General features: G+C 41.0%; 1 protein-coding gene across 1 annotated transcript in view; it reads left to right on the top strand.

The window, feature by feature from the left end:
* Positions 1-14,130, top strand: part of necab2 (N-terminal EF-hand calcium binding protein 2) — a 182,444-nt gene that overhangs the window by 108,871 nt on the left and 59,443 nt on the right. The window contains exon 8 of the mRNA XM_039809186.1: positions 5,344-5,423. Coding sequence (XP_039665120.1) covers positions 5,344-5,423 — 80 coding nt within the window. The remainder of the gene's footprint in view (positions 1-5,343; positions 5,424-14,130) is intronic.

The raw sequence follows: 14,130 nt of genomic DNA, 5'->3' as shown, positions 1-14,130 counted from the left end.
TGTTTTTTCCGCTACATATTAAGGCCTGTTTACGGTGTGTTTTAGCCGGGTTTTCGCCTGGAAGGCTCTATAGAAATCTGGCACCCTATTGAACGAATTTAAACTGAGAGAGCGTGGCGTTCACAGACACCAATTCAATTCAATTCAATTTTATTTATAGTATCAAATCATAACAGAGTTATCTCGAGACACTTTACAGATAGAGTAGGTCTAGACCACACCCCAACAATTACAGTAATTCCCTCAAGAGCAAGCATTAGCAGTGGCTATTGCGACAGTGGCGAGGAAAAACTCCCTTTTAGGAAGAAACCTCGGCAGACCCAGACTCTTGGTAGGCGGTGTCTGACGGGCCGGTTGGGGGTGTGATGAACAGTGGCACATAATAGTCACATTAAAGATAATGGAACAGTGACTTCGAAGGTCATCGTGGAAGTTCATGTCATGTCGGATGCGGCGGACGCGGCAGGACGCAGCAGGACGCAGCAGGATGCAGCCCGGAATTGCAGAGAAGAAACATAAGGACTCCGGGGAGTAAACTCCCCAGAGCTAGGTTAGTAACAAGCATTTCTGGGACAGGATGCATACAAAAGGAAAAAAGTAGAGATGAGAGAGCAGCTCAGTGTGTCACAGGAAGGAAGGAACTTCCCTGGCAGTCTAGAATTATAATAACATAACTAAGAGAGGCAGGTTAAAGAGAGGTGCCTGGTCGGGCTAGAACTCTCCCCAACCGTGGAATGAACGAGTTCACAGTAACGTTCATCAGGCAGTAATACAGTACGTTCAGTTCACGTTTGCCCAAAATATGAACCAGTCCATGAACTATCGTTCAATGAACGCGTTCAGGCACAACACTGCAAATAAGTTATAGTATCCTCAACATTAATTGTCGTGACGGAATGCAAACTCCTGTATCTGGTGTGAAAGGCAGACATATTACTCACAAATAAATACACCATGCCGACATCAGCTCCCTTTCTTTTTCGTAAAATCGTCATTGTGTGGTGACTTGTGTAAATTATATCCAATAAAAGAACAGAAGTGAACGAGGCAGAACAAACATTTACGAGTCACTTCATTTGAGAGAAAGTGTAACGACAGCAGACCCTTTACATTATTCATGTGAACACGTTTAAATACCGGCTGACACAGAAAGGAAAGTTAAATGAGGTGAATGTGAAATAACTCAAATCAGGTTTAATTGAGTGGAAAGTCAATAGAGACCCCCCCTTCCCTCACCCCGCTGCTACATTCAGAGGCTGTAATTTCTCAAACACTTCTATAATTGACTGGGACACTTATTTTCTAAGTCCATTGAAATGACCACTGGGCTTTTATCTCCAACTGTCTCTATGGTTACACACTATGGTTTTGTTGATGATTGTGTGTGTGTGTGTGTGTGTGTGTGTCTGTGTGTGTGTGTGTGGAGAGAGGTTGCTCCTAATTGACTGACTGTTAAAGCTTTTAATGAAGAGGGGGCAGCCAACTCTCCAATTAGCTGCGAGGAGGCTATCAGGGGATGGAAAGAGGACAACGGAGAGAGCGGAGGAGAAGGGGGGAGGAAGAAGACAGAGGGAGGATAAGAGGAAGCAACCAAGGGAGGAGAGAAAAATCAAGGGGACAAGAAGGTGAAGAGAGAGGCGTGTTTGAGAGGGAAACAACACATTTTCTCAGTGTTCTTTAGTTTGATTTTACAGTTTGGTCGTACCAACACACACAAATAAGCATCAACAAAGAAAGTGAAGAACAAAAGCAAATTTCCAGCTCTGCACTGACAGTTTCACTATGGGAGTTAAATTAAAGATGCAATGTGAAGCATTTTAACATCAATAGTAGGGCTGAAACGATTCCTCGAGTAACACAAATTATTTGATAACTAAAAATCCTCGCTCGATGGACTCAAGTAATCAATGTAACTAGCGTGTGTGTCTTTCGAACCACCCGAACCCCCCCTGTTTGCGGGCCTGTAATTTTAAACAACTGCAGCATGCTACTCTGCAAATAGCAATGTTTTACTAACAGGCTAAAACGAAAGCTGGTCGTGTAGTCGGTGAAGTCGGTGTGTAGTCTAACTGTTTATTAGTTTGCTACGAATCTTGAAATTTGGACAAATTCTTGTAAACATAGCTACTGCCGGAGACAAACCAGCCTCTCCGCCTGAGCGGTTAATCCAAATGACTACTTAATATGCACATAAATGACTTTCTATTCACTCAGATCAGCCTTCGGAAAATGTGTCCCCCTAAATAGTGTAGTTGAATAGCCCTGCTGTAAGCTTTGTACAGTCACATTTATCTTGTTTTAGTGAACAGCTCTTTTACATATCCAGTGTAACGAGCCAGAGGCATGAAGTGGAAGGGGGCGAAAAAGATTTACATTTGGGCCACCAAAAACGTACTTTTGCCAACATAATAAGGGCCTTGGTGGCCCATGCGGCCAGTGCTTAAAAATATTAGCATCTATCTCTGTTATGATATGCTATTTAGACAAACATTGCTTTTTCTATTAAGGAAACCTCTCTTTTGTATATTTAAAAAGTATTCCTTGTCCAATTACTCAACTTGTTCTCACTCCCAACTCGTAAAAAATACGGATGCTTGGGCAGTGGCTCTCAGCGTCAGATAGGATGCAAAAATCACCCTTCAGCGTCTGTATGGAACGTACCAGGCAGCACGACCAAGGTGCTGTAAGACTACGTAGTATTAAGAGCGACAAGGGTAGCTAGTAATATGAAAGAATGTAATGCAGCATAAGGAGGTTGGTTGGGGTGGTGGATTGGTCAAACAGCAGAGGACTTTCACCCAGGAGACCGGGGTTTGTATCCCGTTCTTGTCCCGCGTGTCACTGAAACGTACATTTTATAACCCCACCCACGATCTTTTCCTGAACCTAACTATCCCGTTGTTGTACCGCATGTCAGTATGCCCCGACCCTGAGCGTCAAAAGTGACGTCAAGAGTCCCAACGCTAAAGGAGACTTTTAGCGAGAAAAACAAACGCCAAAGCCACATGGCCAAGTGTCCCTATTTTACACGATGGGAGAGTGAGAATGTGTTGGATTACTCCATTAATCAATGGAATAATCGGTAGAATACTAGCTGCAGCCCGAATCAATAGACTAATTAAAAGTGCTACTGTTGAGATTTCTTGTAAACAAACAAAAGTCTTGTTTATGTTCAGTATAACTCACCAAAACTCACTGTGTGTTTCCTTGAGGGCTAAAGGTGTGTTAATAGCGATTGTTTTTTTAATCTTTCTCTAATTTTACAAAAACAGTTCACCAAATTGTGTTTCTGAAAACATTTTATGCGAGAAATAGGCTGTGCAGTTGCTCAGTCCGTCTTCATTTTCGATCAATATGCGATGCGTGCTTGACTCCTCTGATGCTGTGCATAAAGTATCCTGTAGCTCAGTCTTATGCAAAAGATGACTCTCTGTCTCTTGAAACTTGACATGACACAACCAGAATGCATTGCAGAATTACAAAGGCAATATATGGGAAGCATGGAAAAGGACTCTCCCTGGACACATATTGTAACAGCATCTGGACAACGTCCTAAAAATGTTTGAAAAGTTTTTGAATTGTTAATAGTTTGCTTAATTTCCTAGCAAATTAGTGCCACCAACGGTCGTCTAGCAGTTTAACACGAAACCAAGGCCATGCATTTGAATTGCATCGCCCACATGCATGCATGAACATCAATATAAACAATGGGCCCACTAGTGACACTATTGCTCCATAGCTCTACTAGTGGTAAAAAAAAAACTCCACAGGGTACCTTTAATTGTGAGTATTAATACAATCACCATAAACAAACAGTAGCATTATATTGAAAACAAGAAGCTCTAAACTGCAAATTCTGACATGTTTAAGCTCTTTATCAAAGTGAAACAAAAAACAAATACATGAAGGGAAGTATGATGCGAGGTGAGACATCTTCACGAGAGGAGGCATCCGGCTTTATGGGAAATGTGGTTTTAATTTTGAGATTGCTAACACGCTAACAAACCCTACATACCAGTCTTAGTTTGTGATTGAGAAATCATTCTACATCTACGTTATAATTTGAGTTTTTTGTTGTGTTCATTAAATGCTCCAAGAAGCACCAATATGTTTGACATTAAAAATGTTACAAACAGAGCTTAATTATGTTATTGATAGATGTCGCTTAACACACATACATAGTGATGTGAGGTCATTATGTTTTACCGTCATTGACAATGAAATATTTCAAAGTAATAAGCATTAATGCAAATAATAGAATTGCCCAACATTTTCTGCCAAAGTCAAATATTGTTTAAAGACCATAGCTAATGACAAAGAGCCCAGCCATAACAGGAGCTGGCTTCCCATCCATCCCTTTTCTTTTTTACTGTCTTTGAACAGGGCAGGTTCCTTCTGATAAACAGATATAATTGCCTGTTTATCAGCGACTCTCGGAACTCCCACTTTACACGAAATATTCATGAAGAAACAATGGAAATGAAAAGAGAGAGACATGAGAAGAGCAATGATAGTGTAGTGTTATATAATTCTTCATGTACTGTACAGTACCTTCTCAGTGCAGCTGTGTTTTTAACTGCAACCATAAGATCAGAATATATAAGAGCAATATAACACCATCTGTCGCACCACCCCAAAGGCTGTTACCTTATTAAGGATAACATACTGTATGGATGAGTTGTTTATTCTCTGGTTTAAAATGAATAAAAATATTGCAAGAGGAAGTAACAACCTGCAGTCTGGCTTGGGAAATTAGATTTTAATACATGTTAGATAAGATAAGAAAAACTATTGTTTCTCAACAGTGACAGAAGTTTGTCTTTGACAGGGCAGGCTGAAATGACAAAATACATATTAGGGGTGGGGAGGAAAAAATCAATACAGCATTGTATCACAATATTTTCTGTGGCAATACTGTATCGTTACACAGATGCCAAGTATCGATCTTATTATTATATATGTGTTGGTCAGTTCGTCTGCTTGACAATCCCAATTTGCAGCTATAAAATTGAAGTGAGATGAACAAACAGAGAAATGTATCTTTTTAGATGAAACAGATGTGACAAAGTTTTCCTTTTGGGACATAATTTGAAATTGAGAAAAAAAGTTGGAAAAAAGGTAATAAATTGCAATATGTTTAAAATCGCATTAATAACGTATCGTGACATCAGTATCGTGAGGCCTCTGAGAAGAAATGCAATAAACCAGAGCACTTTTTCATCCCATCCCCGAATGCTGTGTGGAGTAGCCTTCCTTCAGCGCACTTTGGAGTAGCGTTGCAAGTTAATGTATATTGGTATTCATTTATTCAGTGTATTCAGACTGTGTATGTTTGTGTTGCAGGTGCAGTAGAGGTGAGGAAAGAAGGTCTGGACGCTCAGATCAACCGCCTGGCGGAACTCGTCGGACGACTGGAGAATAAGGTAAGGAATACAGACATGCACACACACACACACACACACACACACACACACACACACACACACACACACACAAGTAAACTTGTTTCGGTCATTGATGAAGATATTGCATTTTTTGCATATTCAATATTTTTACTGTCAACAAATATCCCATGAAAAGACCTAAACCAACAACGGTTTGATTCAGAGTATTGTCTTTGTGTCCAAAGCATGATATATCTTATTCCTTATTCGTATCCGGTCAGTTATTGCCGTTTACAGATCAAGGTTATAGTTTAGAAGTTTGAATTACTTATTTTATTTTTATTTTTGTTTTGACTTTTCGATTTCATTTTAGTTTAGTTTGCTAATTTTGTTTGTTTGTTAGGGCCAATTAATGTCTCCGAAGTATGTAACTACATATACATACAAAATACATGGTTGGAGAATGGCCATGATGTTTAATGTTTAATCTTTATGCTACTTTATGTCCGATGTGACATACGGTACATCTCATGTCAAGTCTGTTTAATTTCTGTGGTTTAATGGCACGAGAGTTGACAAACATGTATGCATGCAATTCTATTGGCCTGTCTCAAAGTAGCCTGCTCATAAATACTCTGCATGGATAAGTGCTCTTTAAAGGAACACGCCGACTTATTGGGAATTTAGCTTATTCACCGTAACCCCCAGAGTAAGACAAGTCGATACATACCCTTCTCATCTCCGTGCGTACTGTAACGCTGTCTGACGGCTCCAGCATTAGCTTAGCCCAGCACAGATCCTGCAGGTAACTGGTTCCAACTAGCCTACTGCTCCGAATTGTGACAAAAGTGACAAAATAACGCCAACATGTTCCTGTTTACATGTTGTGATTTGTAGAGTCACAGCGTGTACAAAAAACAACGGAACATGAGACACAGCCATCTTCTATCCGTAAACAAACCGGGATTTATATTCTCAGACAGGCTTGCTGCGAGCATATCACTCCGCCCAAGTACTATATTCTTCCGCCTGAGAATATAGTTCCCGGTTTGTTTACGGATAGAAGATGGCTGTGTCTCATGTTACGTTGTTTTTGTACTTACGCGTATCTCAAATCACAACATGTAATAGGACTATGTTGGCATTTTTGTCACTTATTTGGAGCAGTAGGATTACTGGAACCATTCACCTGCCTGTTCTGTGATGGGCTGATGCCGCTGGAGACATCAGACAGCTTTACAGCACGCACGGAGATGAGAAGGGTATGTATCGACTTGTCTAACTCTGGGGGTTACGGTGAATAAGCTAAATTCCCAATAAGTCGGCGTGTTCCTTTAACACCAATGCTTTTTCCATGCCGTATGACTCAATCGAAAAAGTTTAGTTTTCAACTAGTTTAAAAAGTTCAAAGGGTCCACGCTGTCGCGTTAGATGCTGCGTCGGTACAGCTAGAGATATTGCTGTACGCAGAATCCAACACATCTTCTTCCATAAGGCAAAACAATGTCCAACTCATCGTTAAATGGGCAAATTCTAGAGCGTTGCTGCGCTGTCACCACGGCCTACACTGACGACGTATTTTCCTGTTGCGTCATAGTCCGCAAACGCGTCAGGACACATTAGCGTTTACACTGTATTGTAAAGTGTACAACTACGAAATTACAAAACCACTGCTAATGGCATTGAAGCATTATTTAAGATAACATTTCAGTTAATGGCCAGAATAGAATATGTTATCTTGTTATCTACCAGCATTCTGCTAATTCAGTCCAGACTAATGACTTCAATGAGCATTTTATTCATGAATGCACTTTTATTTCTCCTTCCAAAAATTTAAAACCCATCCAAGAAGGAAATAAAGTGACAACCCAATGCCTAATTTTACATTTTATGATTTTCTTTGTGAAATAGGAGAAATTACCCCCCAAAATGACCCTTCCAGCGAAACAACAGAGGATAGCAGAAAAATACTGCACAAAGAAGAGAAAATAGGTCACCCAACTATTTTGCAAAGTGTGTTTTCAGAATGAATAGACATTTTCTGCTGGATTACATTTTCAGAAGGCCAGACAGTATACTGCAGTAATGATATCAAAGCCAAATGTGGCTTTGAGGAGGCGTATTGAATGTCTCTCCGTTTGGCCTGGTAGTATCTGCATGGATCTCAGTATGAAGACTGTGCAGGAGTCTGCAAAAGGAAATGATAAAATCACACCGTGTCAGAGTGAATCATGAATTGTTTACTGAATGAATAATAAGCCAGCTACACGCTGAGAGATGTGGTGCCTGGCGAGATGAAAACAGTGCCCTGTGTTGGCACCACTGCTCTGCGATAACACACTGGAAATCCTGTTACCTGCAAACCATTCCTCAAACCCTCAAAGTGGCAAATTCATGTTGCCTCTGTCGCTTGGTGTCACTTTCAGTTTCCCCCTGCTGTCTTCCTCCACGCTCCCCTGGGAGTTTGTTTGTTCATTTGGTTACAAAATATTATTTATCTCTCTCTGTGTGCCACAGACAAGAAAATGTCTTTCTCACCTGAAAAAAAAATCTGTCTCAGGATGATGGCTTACTGAGGCTTCATACTGACAGTAATCCTGTCTTTCTTTGATAACTGTCCTAATGGCAGATGTTGAAGCTTTTCATAGTTTTTTTTTTTGTATTTGCAAAGAGCGGTGAACAAAACATTCAAATAGCAGCTTCTCTTTTTATCCGACGTTTGCCAACACTTTGACAGGTTAAAGTGACAAACATCGCCGGCGGCAATAGCTCCAATCAGCTGTTGCTTATTAATGCAAGTTTAACAATTCAGCAAGTAACTGGATGGCAGGCCAAAATTAACCTTGGCTGTTGTTGGTTTGTGTCTATAGGTAAAAATATTAAGGTAAATATGGTGCAAAATGTGAGAGCTTGTAGATTTGATGTGAGCGCTTGTAGCCTCATTCCTGAGCTGTATATTTTGAGCACAGAGAAATACATTTTGCAAGCACATACATTACATTTTGAAGTGAAATTCCGTCCGTGTTTCCTTGAGCTCTGCCTCCACACACCTTCTCCGGCTGTTCCTGGGTCTTCCTGGCTCTACACTACCTGCATAGCACCAAACGGCAGACAAAGTTAGAGACTAGCTGGTGAACATGGTGGAGCATTTAGCAGCTCAAGAGCCTGATATTCTTCTTATGAGTTGGCAGAAACAAAGTGATAATAAAATGAGTGTTGGATGTGTAAATAAGCACTTTTTTGGCAACAAGTCGTTCAAGCCATACGACAATATAGGTCTTTTATTCCTACCCTCTAACACTACCAATAGGAGCATTTCATAAATTAGCGTCCCTAGCGGTGGCGGGGAATATGACCCACAGGAGCGTTTTCCATCCTCATATCTAAACCACAGAACGATCGCGGTTTTAAACACTTTAAAGATGTAAAACGGTCGCAGTTTGGTTAGGTTAAGGCACAAAAACTACTTGGTTATGTTCATGCAACAAAACAGTTAAAGTTAAGTTTAGAAAAAGATCCTGGTGGGCGCCCGGGTGGCTCACCTGGTAGAGCGCGCACCCATATGTAGAGGTTCACTTGGGTTCGACTCTGACCTGCGGCCCTTTGCTGCATGTCATTCCCCCTCTTTCGCCCCCATTTCATGTCTCCAGCTGTCCTATAAAAAATAAAGGCCTAAAATGCCCAAAAAATAATGTTAAAGCTACAATTGTGTAAGAATTTCTCCCATCTAGCGGTGAAATTGTATATGACAACCAACTGAATATTACTTTCTAGCCCTTCTTCCTACGGTGGCCGAACCCAATTAGCTCTCTCCATTGTTGACACGCAGCTGTTCTAGCCACTCCAATATTAACGTTGCGTTGCAGTTTTAATTCTCATTTTCACTTCCCTGGCGAGTAATCTCCCCCTTGCATTCGTCACGGTGCCAATAGGTGTAAGAGGGCGAAAGGCGGAGGTATGTCCCTCTTTGGCTAATGTATTTTAAAGATGGAGGCGCTACATGGCTGCCATCATTCGAGCGAGTCGCTCGTATGTATTCTGAATGATTCTGAATGGCAGACTCCACGCTTATGAGAATACTCATTTTTTTAGTTGGTGGAAGTAATTACACATGAATGAGTACATATTTGTGAAAGAATTCTTGCTAAGAATCAACTGAAAAAATTACACAATGTAGGTTTAAAAAATAAAGATCCTGGTTTGGGTAAAAATCATGGACATTTGTTACGTTACTTCCCTTCCAGTTACGCTAGTGACGCAGAACGTGACGTAGTTCCGTTTGTTCTGTAAAGTTTGTTCCGGGACTTGAACCCCTGTCTCCTGGGTGAAAGTCCTGTGATTGCTGTGACCAGGCTGTGTCACATTAATCTCAAATCATTCATCCTTCAACTCAGTTATACAGTACAAGTGTGTGTGTGTGTGCGTGTGTGTGTGTGTGTGTGTGTGTGTGTGTCCCCTTCCCACTGTGCCAGGCCCCATTGCTTTGACTTTCCCTACTTTGTTTGGTAAAATTCTCAGTTACCCTCCAAGCGGTGCAGACACTGTGCTTTTAGAGCAGCAACAGTGATACTCATCAGTCACCTTGGTGACAGAAACCTGCAGAGCTTACTGTGATTTATTATAACAGGTTTATGTAACTCTGACTCACAGGCATTGAGAGCGAAGGGGAAAACTAGAAATCAATGTCTCATCATCCTCACACACAGACACATAAAAACTGTACCACTCAGCTCACCTGGCTTTACTCATGTCTTGTCTGAGGAGCGTATTCACACTAACTCTAAACTATTGAATGTGTCCCCTTAACCTGAAGTCTTGATTGTGAAGAATTGAGCATTCGCTAAAACTCCTCCCCCGAAGCATGGGGGATCTAATGAGAGAAAGAGTCGATAGGCTCATTCGAGATGAGCCAGGCCCAATGCGTGCCGGTTAGATTTGTGTCCGACTTGATCCCGACCTGCTCTGACACACGTGGGCAACGATAACCTCACGAAATCTAGGCGGCCACAGTTTTGAGAGGCAGGCGGCGCATTTTCTTTCCACCAACTGCGAGACCCAGGCAGACCCAGAGCATGCTGGGAAACGCCTGGCTCTCAGTTGATCTAACTGTTGATTGGTTCAGAATCGACTCAACATGATGACGTTTTACATAAACGTTCTATTGTTTTTGAATTGGAGGGATTTTCACTGTCTGATCTAAAGACTTGTGTGTGGCTGATAGTGACGTTTAGCAGTCAGAGAGACTACATCTGTTCTGATTATGGATAATCTACAGTCTGTTGTTTATTAACATCAGCAACAGTTCGCATGTAGAGCATTTAGACAGTTACTCTCTGGTCTGATAACGTTTTATTGAATCGGAATTGGACCTAGCAGGATGTGAGTGTTTGTGGGACTTCCTGTTCAGCCTGAAGGCTGCTGGAAACGGCTGTGAACTGTCCCAACTTGACCGCGGCTTTTTGTCACTGCACCCAGCTGCCGCCACCCGCTCTCGAACGAGCCTATTATCATAGGAGCTTGGAGGGTGGTACCTGTTTTTTTTAACCTTTCCAAAACCAAAAACACAAGAGCAAAAACGTAAGGAATGAATTACAGTGTTTATCTGCTCTAACATGCTGCAAACATTGGGAAAAAATGCCCTGGACAGGAACATCCACTGCCTGGAAGATAACACGGTAGTATATACAGTATTTAGGGTAGAGTGAAAGCCAAACTTATCGGTTATTCCTTAACCTCTTAAAGCATTGATCTAAACACTGCGTTGATCAGGGATGTTTGCAGGATTTGAGAACATTGGGGGCTTAGTCTGGACCCCTGTAGGGACATCAGGGGGGATTGACATCATTGGACGTATTGTGTGATGCGGGCCCAGAGCGGATGAGGCAGTTTAAGGTTGAGTTGTTTTATTTTCAAACTCAGGTCAAGAGGAGGTGTGGGCTGATCCAGGCAGGGTGAAGGCGGTCTTGAGAGCAGGGGGGGGCAGGCGCGAGCCAAGGAAATCCCAAAAACTCACAAGTTGAAGCTTGCACAAACTAGAGACCTGCAATGCATTTGAGAGTTATTGGCCGACGAGTACTCTACCACGTGAAGGCAGTGAATAATCTGGCGCTGACTGTAGGAAGCTCAGGGACTTTCTACAGGAGCCTGATGAGGAGATTGCAACCAGGTGCGCAGCTTCGCCAGGTGATCCGTTCCAAAGCCTTGCCTGTAACCACACACACACACACACACACACACAAAACAAACAAAAACCTGGGTGCCACAGCACTGGCTGTAACAGGGATTGCTGCCGGGAATTTGTTTTGATGGCCAAGCTTTATTGTTGTTGTTTACCTTCCAGATTAAATGAATTGTGTTGGTAAAAAATAAATGAAAACTAAATTAGGATTAGTATTGAGTAGAAACAGAATTCTACTGTCATTGAAAATTGATTAACTCGAGAAAGACTTTAAGATTTAATTGTCGCACAGAAAATGCTCAACGCAACGCACACACACACACACACACACACACACACCATTTTCAGATACAATTCATGCAGTGTAGTGTGTGCAGTTTTCACCTCCATCATCTGCTGTCAGTCTCTAACTTCCTTTAACCCTCATATTGTCTTTACGTCGACCATATTTTGACAATTTCGAACTTTAGACTCTTTTTTTTTTTAATGGTTTTAACGCTTTTGATGCTTTTTTTTCTGACAATTTTGGCAAACTTTCCTACGTACTCACCTGCTGTCCTTCTCTGGTTTGCCTGTTTGTAATGCATAAAGTATAAATTGTTACCCCATTCTGTGTTACATCTAGGCTTCTAGGCAACTTCATTCAGCTATTTTTAGGAAATGTGATTGAAAGTTGATTGTAAAGTTGATTGTTGATTGTTGATTGATTGTAAAATCAAGGCGTTGTTTTGGAGTTACACCGTAATAATTAGGAAACCATTTTTTCATGGAAATTTGAATTAGTCCCTGCTAAAGGAAAATGAAAGTATGCTGTATAATCAGATGAGTATGGCCTGCTAGCTGAACAACAGCACCAACAATCATTATGAAGAGAAATGTACTATAGGCTACTTCATATTATAAATCAACATGCAATTTCAGCCATTATTGAAAAGTTACTACATAGGCATTGGCATTGACTGTTGAAATTAAACCAGTCAAGGGTTACGTTAGAACAAATAACACTTTGAATACAGAACTTTTATTTAGTACTGTACAGTAACATTAGAACTCACTCTACACTGCAATTCGTGAACAATGCTGCTCCTTTGTTTCTATTTTTCTACATAGTTCATCTGGGATGCTTGAACTTTTTATGTACTGTAGCTTTTCTCAATCTTTTAGTATTATATCACGCCATCATGTGCATACAAGACCCTTTTACAGGCCTCTTGTTTTAAAATATAAATGGAAATGAATAAGTACATACTGGACACATTAAAAAGTCACCTGGAGACGGCGTTTTCAACCTCACTGAGTTTTAGTGTTAGCATTAGCTTACACTAGCTAGCTGGAGTTGATCATATCTGCAAAGATCCTTTACAGTATACTAAAGATAGCGCATTTCAAGCAGCACCAATGGTATGAAACTGAACACACTTCCTGTCTCCTAAATGGGTGTGGCCTTGTTTGAGAGTACGTAGTGAACGCCGTATGGATGGATGAAAAGTTATATTTGTATAATGTATGTGTTCTTTTATTAATGTTAGATATTTACACAGCTAAAAGACATTTAGCATCACAGAGATTAGTTTTGTTAGGGCGTTCACCAATGTTAGCTGACGCTAGCTTATCTGTGTTGCAAGATCTCACGAGAGTTTAGTCCTGAGACAGAAACAGGTCTCTATATAAAGTTAATTTTCTACTGATGAATCCATCTAAAAAATGCCGTTTTAGTGTCAGAATGTTTAGGAGATATGTGGCTTGTGAAAAATGGCTCCAATAATTACTTTGGTGACTATGGGGCGAAAGAATCCTAAAGAGACGTGGCCGTGGCGTAGCCCACATGACACAGATACAGGAAACTACTCTGAGTTGGGGCGCCTCGGTTCTAAACTGTCTCAGGTATCTGCTTGCGACAGCCAACAATATCCAAGGCCATCTGCAATATATAAGAGGCCTCCTTCTTTGGCCTTCACTTCTTTGTGAAATCAATTGTTTAAAAAAATTACAAATTTTGAGTGGTAAAACTGCCACCGTTGTCATAGGTGTTGTGCGATAATGGAAAACTTTATATATAGCAACTGTAGCTAAGGGGAGCGTGGCTCATCAAAGGTCAATTGAGTCCTTGATGACATTACATCCCCTTATTTTGCACACAGGCTTATGTAAATTCATTTTAATTAGTTCCTACCGTCTATAACTCCTACACCATGGTGTTTAGTTAGATTTGGCATTTCAATGTTCGTGTTTAGATCTTTCATGCTGATATAAATCATTCCGTTTCATTTCGGGCTTCTCCTTTTGACATGCACCCACCTCCTCTCTGAAACATCCTCCATTATTCCCTGCTGAACATTATTTTTATCTTGCAAAAGACATCACATCCTGCTTTCATGCGTTCTGCTCTCAGCTTGTCCACTAAGGCAACGTTCACATTACAGGGGCTTAATGCTCAATTCTGATTTTTTTCCCCCCCAGATCCGATTTTTCTGCCGAGACTGTTCACATTCGTTTTAAGTAGAGATTGCCCGATACCATTTTTTGCTTCCCGATTCCGATACCTGAACTTGCGTATTGACCGATACC

This window comes from Perca fluviatilis, chromosome 8 (genome assembly GCF_010015445.1).
Source record: "Perca fluviatilis chromosome 8, GENO_Pfluv_1.0, whole genome shotgun sequence".
Taxonomy (NCBI): Eukaryota; Metazoa; Chordata; class Actinopteri; order Perciformes; family Percidae; genus Perca; species Perca fluviatilis.
Note: the sequence above shows the minus strand (reverse complement) of the source record. Positions and strands in the feature narration are given on the sequence as shown.